Here is a 13,519-nt window from a genome sequence, read left to right as displayed (position 1 = left end):
GCTGGCCTGGAAGAGGGGCAACCGGGACAGAATCCAGCACCCTGACCGGGACTAGAATCCAGTGTGCCGGCGCCGCAAGGCGGAGGATTAGCCTAGTGAGCCCCGGCACCGGCCATATTTCTCTACTTTTAAATGGTGAAGTAATTAATTCATCTTTGAATTTGGAATAGAGTGGTAACAAAATGTATAATTGAGGACCAGTGCTGTGGCATAGTAGATTAAGCTGCATTCTGCAGTGCTGGCATCCCACACCAGCCAGCCAGTTGGAGTCCTGGCTGCTCCACTTCTGTTCCAGCTCTCTGCTATGGCCTGAGAAAGCAGTAGAAGATGGCCCTAGTCTTTGGGCCCCTTGAACCCATGTGGGAGACCCAGAAGAAGCTCCAGGCTCCTGGCTTCAGATTGGCTTAGCTCCGGCCACTGCGGCCATTTGGGGAGTGAACCAGTAGATGGAATACCTCTCTCTCTCTCTCTCTCTTTGCCTCTCTGTAACTCTGCCTTTCAAATAAATAAATAAACATTTAAAAAATTTATAGTTGAATAATAAATTTTCACTAATAATACCCTTATGTTGCTTATCACTACAAATTAAAAGTCACGGGGCGCCGGATTCTGCCCCGGTTGCCCCTCTTCCAGGCCAGCTCTCTGCTGTGGCCAGGGAGTGCAGTGGAGGATGGCCCAAGTGCTTGGGCCCTGCACCCCATGGGAGACCAGGATAAGTACCTGGCTCCTGCCATCGGATCAGCGTGGTGCGCCGGCTGCAGTGCGCCGGCCGCCGCGCCAGGCATCAGAGGGTGAACCAATGGCAAAGAAAGACCTTTCTCTCTGTCTCTCTCTCTCACTGTCCACTCTGCCTGTCAAAAAAAAAAAAAAAAGTCACAGTTATCACACATAAAAATAAGTTTAAAAACAGAATATTATTAAATGTTAAATTTACACTTTAAGAACATATTCTTATAAATAAGAAGGCAAATTTCAATTTGAATAATATTATTGCCTAGTTAAGGTATATGACTATTGCCAATTAAAATACATTGTGTCTCTCTATATAAGACAGTTGGCTTAAGAGTGGTAAGAGGTTACACAATGTGGTCAAAGATTTTATCATTATGAGACATGTGAGATTCTTAATGACCTCTGGTTCATTTAGCAAAGACCACAAATAATTCAAGTACAATTTTACCAGTTTGAGGAAACCACTGTTTTCATGCTTTTATCAAGTACCTAAAGTAAATTCTGAAAAAAATGTATATACTGTAGCATTATCTGAAGAAAATTTTCAGTTATCTGCAAAGTACAGTTTGTTCATTTATTTTTTAAATTTATAAACTAAATTATTTTGCAGTTAACCAAAATAACTAGAAGTGTCATAAGAGAAATTGAACAGTATTTTAAAAAATTATAATACCTTATGAAGCATATTTTCTACTGTTCTCATGTGATTGGCAACACATTCTTTGTCTCTAGAAAAAAATTGAAAAAAAGATAAGGTGTTGGTAAAATCTAAGCCTTTCTAAAACTGTTAAATATTTTAGTCTACATCACTACTATAGAAAAATAAGGGTTGGCTATCATTTTTCTCCATTTAAAAAAATAAAACCTAACCATATTCACTGGTATATTTCCACATTTGACTCTATTTTCAATTATGTTGCCTGTCTTAAATTGGGGGGGGGGGGGTACCAGGGGGAAGGTAGAGGTAAGTGATATGAAGTTTTAAAAGTAGAAAATGTTTTACAAAGGTTAAAGAGTTAATATCATAGTTGTGGGAACCAGCATTGTGGCATAGCTGGTAAAACCACTGCCTGTGACACTGGCATCTCATTTGGGCACTGGTTCAAGTCTTGGCTGGCTGCTCCAGTTCCAATCCAGCTTCCTGCTAATGCACCCAGGAAAGCAGCGGAAGATGGCCCAGGTACTTAAGCCTCTGTATCCATATAGGAGACCAGGATGAAGTTCTTGGCTTTAGCAGGCCCAGCCTTGACTGTTAAGGCCATTTGGGGTGTGAGCCAGTGGTTGGAAGATCTCTCTCCCAACCCTACCTCTCTGTCTCTCTCTCTGCAAATCTGTCTTCCAAATAAATAAAATTAATCTTTATTGTTTTGTTTTCATTTTTGAGACTGATTTCTCTTTTTTTTTAAGATTCATTTATTTATTTCAAAGGCAGAACCACAGAGAAAGGGAGGAGCAGAGAGATCCTCTATCTGCTGGTTCACTCCCCAAATGGGCATAATGGCCAAGGCTGGGCCAGTCTGAAGCCAGGAGCTTCTTCTGGGTCTCCCACATGTGTGCAGGGTCTCATGTACCTGGGCCATCCTCCACTGCTCTCCCAGGCACACCAGCAGGGAGCTGGATCAGAAGTAGAGCAGACAGGATCCAAACTGGCACCTATATGGGATTCCAGTGCCACAGGCGGTAGCCTAACTCCATGCCACAGCACTGGCCCTATAACTAAAATAAGTCTTTAAAAAAATCATAGTGGTGAGGGTATATTATAAATGCTTTATGATGCAAAGTAATATTTTTCTTTCTATAGTCTTTTCTGCAATAATATATACACATAATATATATTAACTAGGAATAAGTAGTTACTAGTTTCTTCCATCAGCCTTGTATATTGAATTTAATCTTCATAATATAAAAAGTTTGAGTGAAAATGCTAAAGACAAAAATTTAATGTTATACTCTTAATTGAAAACTGTAAATAATATATTAGTTCTACAAATTTCAAGTTAGCTTTAACTTTATAAGAACATGTGCCTATGGACATAGATCATAGACACATCAAATTCCTGAATTTGGCCGGCGCTGCGGCTCACTAGGCTAATCCTCCGCCTTGCGGCGCCAGCACACAGGGTTCTAGTCCCAGTTGGGGCGCCGGATTCTGTCCCGGTTGCCCCTCTTCCAGTCCAGCTCTCTGCTGTGGCCAGGGAGTGCAGTGGAGGATGGCCCAAGTGCTTGGGCCCTGCACCCTATGGGAGACCAGGATAAATACCTGGCTCCTGCCATCCGCGGAGGCCATTGGAGGGTGAACCAATGACAAAGGAAGACCTTTCTCTCTGTCTCTCTCTCTCACTGTCCACTCTGCCTGTCAAAAAAAAAAAAAAAAAATTCCTGAATTAACAGCTCTGATTTGAAAACACAATATGTATTGAGAGGTTTTTTTTTAACTCTGGTTTCATTCATCTCAGAGTTTTCTGAGAATGCTGACTAAAATTATCTAGGCTAAGCCTCTAACTTGATATGAGGAAATTGAGACTGTTGAATTTTTGCAACAAAAATGGATTTAGTCAAATTTATATTTTAAAAACTGACAAACTACATTCACTTAATACAGAAGTATTTACAACTTTCAAAATAATCACTGGTGGCTATGCAAACATGCCAGTATTTGGGCCTCATGTCAATCCATCTTTTCATTAAGCTTGAGCATTGCCACAACCCAGTGGCAAAGCTCATGGATGTCCTAAGATCACAGACATCCTGTTTTGTGATTTACAGATGACATCCATATTTCAAAATATTTTATGCTTAACAAGCTTGCCTCAAAATGATTTAAATTAATATTTTATTTTCCACAAGTACAAGAATTTAAATTTCCATATTTAGAAAACATTGAGTTTACTAAAATTAAATGTTTCTTTAATCATTAAGTAGGCATTCTTTAAGCCATGCTGTTGTACAAAGGACTCTCTTATTCTGTGAAGTTTAATGTGGGGAACAAATAAAAATGCCCAAGAGAACTGTTCAACGTGAACTTCACAGGGTATGTCAACTTGATTACTGGGTAAAAGTAAAAAAATGCTCCCATCACATTTATGTAGTTATCCACTCTGAGAACTGTATGTATTTTTTATGTAACACTTCAGAATATATACCTATAAAAGTGAAAGAATTTCCCATGATCAATACGCTTTTCTGCGTGTTTTAAATGTTACTATTCACATGTTAATTGTATATCAACATTTCCCTATGGAAATATTACTAGCAATATTTGTATATTATAATGTAGGCAGAGCAAAATTTGGGAGTGGTGGGGCAGAAAAAGAATGTTACAGAAGACACCATGCAATACTTGTAAATAGTCTTAAACTTCACATTTAATGAAAACATGGTTTCAAACATGCAACACTACAATAGAGTTCAAAATGCATACAATGAGAGGTTATGTGGAAGTTTATACTTTTCTGAGGCTTCTCAATAAAATATACATTTAGTATGTTGAGTTAAGAGTTTTCTTCTTTTGAGGATATAACAGAGAATTTCAAAGAGAGACAGCTGTACTTTTGTTTTCTAACACTGTATTATCCAGGGCTAAAACCCGGAGCATGAAAGTAAGAATTGATCTTTTGTCTGTTTTAAGTGATCTCCCCAAGGTCCAAACGCTCACTTGGCTGCCATGCGGAGGGCACTCTCTGCATCATGGATGTTCTCCTCCAGTCGACGCTTGTCCTGCTCCAGCTGGGTAAGATGTCTATTGAGCTGACGCAGAGATTGATCTTTTCTTCTCAGCTCCATCTTTGCCTCGGAGAGACTCTGCAAGCAGACAGAAAACAGAGTTACTTGTCAGCCCTGATAATTAACTTCAATTTATGCCATAGGCTATTAAACAAAGAAGAATACAGACTGACTGAGAAGTAGACTTGGGTCATTACACATCAAGGTTTAACACATTTTCTGAAAAAATTTTACATATTTAATAATTAAAAATGATAAAACTGGTAAGATTTATGAAATATTTAGCTACAAAATACAACTGTTATTTTTTAAAATATTTCATGGCAAATAAATCACATTTTACTAGAAATGTCTGATTTTAGAAATCTCAGGTTATTTTTTTTTCGATAATGAGAAAATAAAGATTTTAGAGAAGAAAACATCAAATTGTTAGCCTGTTTAACTGTGAACAGAACTAGAGTTAAGGAACTATCATAAGCCAATAGTGTGTACCAGGACTAGGTTACCTACAAGAGATTTAAAAGTGCCACTGTTTTCTTTATACATATATCTGTAATAGTTAGATTGCTACTGATATCTCAGTGAACAAATAAACTGGATTGCAAAGTAAAATCCACTTGCTTCCCAGAAAATAACTTGCATGTCAAGGATAGCAACACAGATGTGATCAGTATGTTTCAACTAATAGACAAAGTTATAGAAAGCACTTGATTCAGAATTATTCATGTTCCACAAATATTTTTCTTGTCAAAAATTATGAAATATGTTCACTGATATCTGCTATTTGTTTTCATCTGAAATACTCAGGAAAAATTTCAAAATGTAATTGTATAATTTTATCTTCAAAGTTTATGTTGAAGGTCTTAGAATCAGATATTCACAATGTAATGGAGTGTTTTCTAGACCTCATTTAAAATATCAGGATGCAAAATTGTATAGGGATAAGAGGATATCATAGAACAAACAAAACCATTCATTCTTTTGCCCACAAAATTTCTAAAATAACATTTTCAAACAGCTTTTATTGTATCTGTTGGACAGTGAGTTTAAATAATCCACTGTATATCCATAATTTTTTCTTTCTGCTCAGAACAACCACTATTGTCCTTCAAAATTTCAGTAGCATATAAGCAAAATGCTATAATTTCATGCATAAAACTCTTCCAACAGTCATCTTTTAATGCTTCACAAGTTGTATTAAGAAAAAAAACTTGAGATGCCTACGTGCAACTAAAACAGTCAATTTACTCTAAATGCTGATGAATTGAAAGTAATCATCCAAACCAGGTATTTTAAAATGTTAAAAGTTTTTAAATTCAATTATTCACTTTTCAAACAGTTAAGGTGCTATCAAATACATGTCAAAAAATTAAACATAGGCAAGCTGCGATTATTTATTATTTATTTTAAATCTTTAGTATTGGCATAACTTCAAGAAATTTCACTATGGAAACAATCATTGATTCAAATCAACTTTTAAAACATGACAAAGAACAGATTTCTTAAATACATAATAAACCAACTAGTTTTGTGCCAGTATTAACTAAGATATTTAAATGCACTAATTTCTTCATTTAAAAAATTTTTGAGTCTTTTTAAAGTATTTCTGACATCTTTCTGGCAATAAAAAATGCTTTTTTCAGACATGAGAATAAAACTAATGATCTACCACCAGTTATGCATAAAGCCTGAATTCCTTTTTGAACAGAAATAATACAGTTGTGCCAATCCATTCAAATTCTCTTGCTCAGTAATTCTTAATGACAAGGTGTGCATCTCTGTAAGGGGACTGAAGCTCATTGGTCCGCTCTGAAAGAACCTTTGCCTTTAGATCATTATAAAACCACATCTGACCTTTCAGCAATCCTATGATATAATTTCAAATAAAATATAGCTCTTTGATTAGAATTTCTACTATATATCTAAAGCTTGTTTTCCTCCTTTAATTTCAACTCTTAGGAGCAAGTCAGGGAGCCATCAAATTCTTCTAAAGGTAACACTATTTCAGGAACATAGAAAAGGAACAAAAAGTAGAGTGAACAAAATGAAATAAATCATATTTCCTGGAGTATGAAAATTAAGAGATAGTATAGCATGGGGAGAAAGAGTATAATTATTTAATTTATGAGAGAATATTCATTTTAAAACCTGAGGGGCATAAACTTCAGTGTTTCCTAAGGTTCATAGGGGTATATACAAAACACCAAGATACAAAATGTGATTTGAGAATATTTTATCACTAATAATCACCTTTGAGTACAAAAGTAGAATCTTCAAAAATTCTAACACTAAGCTTTAAAGAAAAATATGTGTGTATCGTGTTTACATATTTATCTGTATCATATATAATATATGTCATATATAAATTTTTAAGTTCAGCTTTTCTTTCCTCAGATTGATCTAATTAAAACCCATGATAAACTTGATGGACTCCAATATTTTTCAAGTGAATGACTGAGACCCAGAGTCTTGGTGTGCCTCTAGGCAGCAAGGCAACAATGATAAGCAGCAGGTTAGCCACTAATTTCTCAACCAGGGTAGATTGTGAAAGTGTGATGTTCTGATATCCAAGAAACTGTTCAGGAGAGAATAGGATAAATCAAGTTTAATAACTCTGCTCCTAATTGTTCCCCCAATGCTCAACTCTAATTACTTGGAGAACTCTCCTGACTGTCACCTGATATTAAGTTGTTGGAGGCTGAGCCTGGAACAGCGAGATAATCAATAAACATTTAGTGGGGAGAAGAATGAAGATCCTGTTAAGCAGTGGGAACCTGCAGCACCCAAAGCCCTTCTGCTCATGAGAAAACCTGTGGGACAGCCATAGTGATTGCAAAGCAATAATCCAAAGCACTGTTTTTAGGCCTTGAGGCCTTTAGGCAACAGTACATTTGAGGAAAAAAGGTTAACACGGTCACCCTAATTACAGCCCACTTTCACATACTTCATATATAAGCGAAGACAAGCCAATTAGGTAGAAAGGAAGATAAGGGAAGTTTTATTTGTATACTAATTAAACCCCTGATGAAATTAAAGGAAAAACATACAGCTCTGTAATTGTGTCTGAGAAAGGTCACTTCGGGTTCAGTTATCAGAACAGCACAGCCTTGAGATACTTCACTTAATCCACAATACAGCCCTAATTTTGTACTTGGGTCTTAATATTTACCAAAAAAATAATAATAAATTCAAAGCCTGATACTGAATTTATCTTTAAACAGTGTTGTGAACAATTTTAGCTCTTAGAAAATTAATGCTAAATATGATAACAAGCTTCTTTTAAAAGATGGAAAAATATTCTACCTACATAAGAACCAGTGTCACAATACTATTTATCAAAGACTCCAGTTTTCATTTTAAATATGAACTGATTTAAAGTAAAATTTTATAATTCTGTAATAGCAAACTGTATTTTCAAAACTAACAGGCAATATCTTCATTGTATTCATTTTTATATAATGATGCTATGCTCCCCTTCATGTGTACTTCTGATAGTGCAGAAGACAGCCAATGCATTTACTAAACTACAAAAAAAACTTATATCTGATTGTTCTCCTAAACTGATCATGAAAAGCTACTGAAATTCAGCAGAACAGGTATGGATACAAAGGAAGTAGTCAAGTGATTATAGAAAAAAAGATTAGGGATAAAAAACATGGTAAAAGTGAATATTAAAACCTACACCCGGGGCCAAGGCTGTGGTGCAGTATGTTAATCCTCTGCGTGCAGCACAGGCATTCCAAAAGGGCACTGGTTTGTGTCCCGGCTGCTCCTCTTCCAATCCAGCTCTCTGCTACGGCCTGGGAAAGCAGCAGAAGATGGCCTAAATGCTTGGGCCCCCGCACCCATGTAGGAGACCCAGAAGAAGCTCCTGACTGCTGGCTTTGGATCGGCTCAGCTCTGACCATTGTGGCTATCTGGGGAAGTGAACCAGCGGATAGATGACTTTTCTCTCTGTCTCTCCCTCTCACCATCTGTAATGCTCTCTCTCAAATAAATATTTTTAAAAGTAATTTAAAAATATAAAACCTACACATTTAAATTTCCTTTATCTTTCCTATGGTTTCAGAAGTTTCTATAAAAACATCTATTATTATGGAATTTGAACACAAATTATTTTTAAGTCATATCTATTTCTAAACTTTAAATGATTATTATGGCAAATAATTTTTAAAAGTAAATTGTGAACATAAAATGAAATTATTTTGTACCAGTGAAAACATATTCTGCAATGGAAAATTTTAAAACTAACAGGTTTATTGAGATACAGTTCACATATTGCACCATTCATTCCACAATATTCAGTGGGTTTTATTTTATTCAGAGTTGTAAAACCATCACCAGTGGGTGGTCTTTTATTTTGAAGTTCTTTAAAACAAGAAAACCTAACCAAAGCATCATGGCTTTCCAAATATTATATGTCTAATTATTTCAACAAACTCTAATTTAAAACTATACAAGAAAAATAAAAAAAAAAGAGTACTTTAAAAAGTTTGTAGAAAATAGAATCAAAAGATAAGTTTATTCTGGTGCAAAAATATTTTGACATCCATGCATATGACAGATCTTCAAAAAGCTAATGGAAATTTATATTATAAAAAATTGGCCATAGATTTCAAAATGTTTTGCACCAAAGATGATCTTTTAAAAAAGATTTAGTTATTTATTTGAAAGGTAGAGTTAGAGAGAGGGGGAGAGACAGAAAGAGAAATCTAACGCTGGTTCACTCCCCAACCAGTTACAATAGCCAGGGCTAGGCTAGGCCAAAGCCAGTAGCCAGGGGCTTCATCCAGGTCTCCCATATGGATGCCCAAGCACCTGGGCCATCTCCCGTTGCTTTCCCAGGTGCATTAGCAGGGACCTGGGTCACAGGTGGAGCAGCCAGAACTCAAACCAGGGCCCACGTGGGATGCCAGTATCACAGGCAGTGGCTTAACCCGCTACGTCATGATGGTGGCCCCTAAAATGAACTTATCTTTTAATTCCATGTCCTATAAACTTTCTAAAATACCCTCGAACACAAAGTTTACAATTTCATTTAATAAAAGTTTTAAAAATAAAAAAAATTATGAACTGAATTCCATGAATCAGAATACTTGATTAATTAATACAACAGAGCATAAAAGCTAAAGTTATCCAAAAAGATGTGCATACCTCTCTAATATTTCTGGATGTCAAGGTAATCATCCAACAGAGTTCTTTCTCAGAGGGTACAAGATTACAATGATAGGCCATTAGGCCAGTAGGAAGACCAAGCCCCAGGAGATAACACTTTTATAGATTTTCTTTTGTCTGATGGGAAATATCTATGGATCCACACTCCTATAGACTAAAAGCTAATGGCTTATTCAATTTGGTAGAAAAAGTCAGTCATACAAAATGAAAGGCAACAGCACAAGTGTTATAAAGAACTAAGCTATATTTCTCTGGTTGGGGAGAAACAAGAGTATAACATTTACAAAAATACTAAATTTACTGATGGATGACTAACTTTTGAATAAATATTTCTAGATTGCAATAAATTAGATTACATATCTCAAGGCTCTAAAAGCAATGCTGGAAAAGGAAATAATGCCATGAGCAGCCCTATAATGTGACAGCTAAAAAATATAGTAAGAATTGAGTGGCTGATGGGTGAACCAAACTGTGCAGGTTTACCACACAGAAAGTTAAAATGATAAAATCATCAAATTTAAGCAGGGAGAGGTAAACAAGTCAAGGTTGAAATGAAAGAATTATACTAGGGTACTTTCAGAAGTTCATGGCAAATGGAATTAAAAGATGTCTATTTTTGTACAAAAAAATGTGAAATCTAAACAGCTTTTCATCATACTCATTTTCTATGAACTTTCTGAAGATAGTTCCATTATTTTATAAAAGCTCAAAAATCTGCGAGATCAGCAATTAGATAATTTATAATAAATATGTCACAGTAAAAGATGTTGGTACATGGTACAATTAATACATGAATTAATTTCAGTCAATATCAAATATATGAATAATTTGAATACAATCTTGTACAATTCTTAGTTATCTTCTTATGTGACAACTTATGAGTTTCTCTACTATTTCTGTCTCACCATTTACATATATAGACATATATATGGACATATATATATAAATATGAAATTAAAAGATAGCTTTTGGGTACAAATAAAGTTTAAACATTATGCATACCAGGGGTCTTGAAAAAGTACATGAGGGGCCGGCGCTGTGGCATAGCAGGTAAAGTCGCTGCCTACAGTGCCAGCATCCATATGGGTTCCAGTTCAAGTCCTGGCTACTCCACTCCAATCCAGCTCTCTACTATGGCCTGGGAGAGCAGCATAAGACAGTCCAAGTGCTTGGGCTCCTGCACCTGCATGGGAGACTTGGAAGAGGCTCCTGGTTCTGGCTTCGGATCGGTGCAGCTCCAGCCATTGTGGCCATCTAGGGAGTGAACCAGAGGATGAAAGACTTCTCTCTGTCTCTCTATCTCTGCCTCTCTGTAACTCTGCCTTTCAAATAAATAAATATATCTTTTTTAAAAAGGTACATGGAAAATATATGTGGTTTTAAAAACTATGCATGGGTGGGGGCGGTGCTGTGGCATAGTGGGTAAAGCTGCCACCTGCAGTGCTGGCATCCCATATGGGCACTGGTTCAAGTCCTGGCTGCTCCACTTCCAAACCAGCTCTCTGCTACGGCCTGGGAAAGCAGAAGACGGCCTAAGTCCTTGGGCCCCTGCACTCATGTGGGAGACCCAGCGAAGCTCTTGGCTCCTGGCTTTGGATCAGTGCAGCTCCCACCATTGCGGCCAATTGGGGAGTGAACCAGCGGATGGAAGACCTCTCTCTCCTCTCTCTCTCTCTCTCTCTCTGCCTCTCCTTCTCTCTCTCTGTAACTCCGACTTTCAAATAAATAAAATAAATCTTTTTAAAAAAAAAAAAGTAAAATATAATAGAATGCAAAGGAACCTTATAAGAGGGTCCAAAACAAATTGAACGCTGTTTGGTCTATGCCTCACATATAAACCACAGAACTCTTCAAGGAACACTAAAGTGTTGTATAAGGAGGTAAGTGGAGAGAAATATTTAAAACACATCATAAATGGCAAAAAGGGGAGACAGTAAACAGAATGTTGAGAGACTTCTTCCTTGGAAATATACTCAGAAAATACAAAATAACTAAATGGAAGCTAAATTCATCATGACACATGGTGAGTCGGCAGTAATGTTTGCTTAGAATTTAAAGCAAACCTCATTTGGCAGCACTGCAGACCTCGTGAGTCAGAAACTACTTGCAGGGGACAAGCATAGTACTGCAACTATAATACAATCAACTCTTATAAGACCCTCTATGGAGCCGGCGCCGTGGCTCAATAGGCTAATCCTCCACCTTGCGGCGCCGGCATACCGGGTTCTAGTCCCGGTCGGGGCGCCGGACTCTGTCCCGGTTGCCCCTCTTCCAGGCCAGCTCTCTGCTATGGCCAGGGAGTGCAGTGGAGGATGGCCCAGGTGCTTGGGCCCTGCACCCCATGGGAGACCAGGAAAAGCACCTGGATCCTGGCTCCTGCCATCGGATCAGCGCAGTGCGCCGGCTGCAGCGGCGGCCATTGGAGGGTGAACCAACGGCAAAGGAAGACCTTTCTCTCTCTGTCTCTCTCTCTCACTGTCCACTCTGCCTATCAAAAATAAAAAAAAATAAAAAAAAAGACCCTCTATGTTCTTCCAACGAATACCTAAGAAATTTGAGGGGATATAATATACCTAGGTTCTTCTGTTGGTCTTTATCAGCTACAAACTAATCAGCAGATTCCAAAACGTTCACTTAGTGGACAATCCTAACTATGTAGAAGCCCAAACAATTGCTAAATTCCGTGGTAATATTTTAAATGAGTCAAACTATGAATCCAGTTGTAAAAAACTATCATTTAGAATTTCAGTGCTGATTTAAAATCATGTCAGAATTACCCAAAACAACTGTAGAAGGATTTGAAAAAAATCTGAATAATTTATAATGATTTTCATGTTCCTAAGATTTAAATAGAGTATTTTGAATGAATTGTTCAATTTCAAGAATTCTTTTGGTTACATAATTGAATCATAGGGTAGGTATGGCTATTCATAGTTAAAATGCCCTCACATTAGTATTTTCATTGTAATATAGAATTTATTTAACTTGAATATGTTATAAATTAACTTATTTTGATGAAACTATACCAAGTACCAGCTGAGTATATCATTCTCTCATTTAAGAGAATCTAAACATCACATTTAAAATTGGAAAAATTAGTTTTGGTTACTTTAGACTTAAATATAAATGAAATGAAGTTTGAGTTTAACCTTAAAATTACTAATTGGATGAATTTTTGTGCATTATGTTTTCATTAACTTTATAAGTTTATACACAGGGAAAAGCAATCTGAACAGCAAACATTTACTAACTTCACTATGTGGAGAACTCCTCCTTTACCTGGAGGCAAAAGGCCTGTTCTACAATGCTTAAAACAACGCCTGCCTTACACTACATGTTCAGTTATTCTCCATACAACTGCTGCTAGTCATCCTACAATCCCTGGTGGAAAAATTACTGCAGTGATAACTAAGTACCATAATCCCCATCATCATCCATCCACTCTAAAAGTGGATTAGATCTCGTTTGATTCTTCATAATCCAGTGAGGTAGACAGCATTAACATGCATATTTTACACATGAGTAAACTAAGAATCAGAGAAAGTAAGCAACTTGCCCAAAATTACATAACAACTATGTTAGTCTATACCAAAGTATGAGCCCCATTCTCCTGAACCCAAACTCTCCTCTTTTCGCTTAACCTAGTGGTATCAGTAAACATATCTCTGGATTTTACATAAAACCCATTAACTAGAAAATTTCCATAGAAACACAACATCAAGATTTCAATTATTGGGGACTGGCATTGTGACACAGAAAGCTAAGCTGCCACCTGCAATACTGGCATCACATATCTGAGCACAGGTTCAAGGCCCAGCTGCTCTGATTCTGATGCAGCTCTCTGCTAACGTACCTGGGAAGGCAGTGGAGGATGGACCAAGTACTTGGG

General features: G+C 36.8%; 1 protein-coding gene across 6 annotated transcripts in view; it reads right to left on the bottom strand.

Moving 5' to 3' along the window:
- CCDC171 (coiled-coil domain containing 171) overlaps positions 1-13,519 on the bottom strand; it is a 394,098-nt gene that overhangs the window by 124,362 nt on the left and 256,217 nt on the right. For all 6 annotated transcript variants that reach the window (XM_089317363.1, XM_089317367.1, XM_070052470.2 and 3 more), the window contains 2 exons: positions 4,388-4,533; positions 1,406-1,460 (listed from right to left, as the gene is read on the bottom strand). In XM_089317363.1, the coding sequence (XP_089173489.1) occupies positions 1,406-1,460; positions 4,388-4,533 (201 nt within the window). The remainder of the gene's footprint in view (positions 1-1,405; positions 1,461-4,387; positions 4,534-13,519) is intronic.

This window comes from Oryctolagus cuniculus, chromosome 1 (genome assembly GCF_051225735.1).
Source record: "Oryctolagus cuniculus isolate XC-2025 breed Fujian yellow rabbit chromosome 1, ASM5122573v1, whole genome shotgun sequence".
Lineage (NCBI taxonomy): Eukaryota > Metazoa > Chordata > Mammalia > Lagomorpha > Leporidae > Oryctolagus > Oryctolagus cuniculus.
The sequence above is the reverse complement of the archived record's forward strand: the minus strand, read 5'-3'. Positions and strand labels throughout refer to the sequence as shown.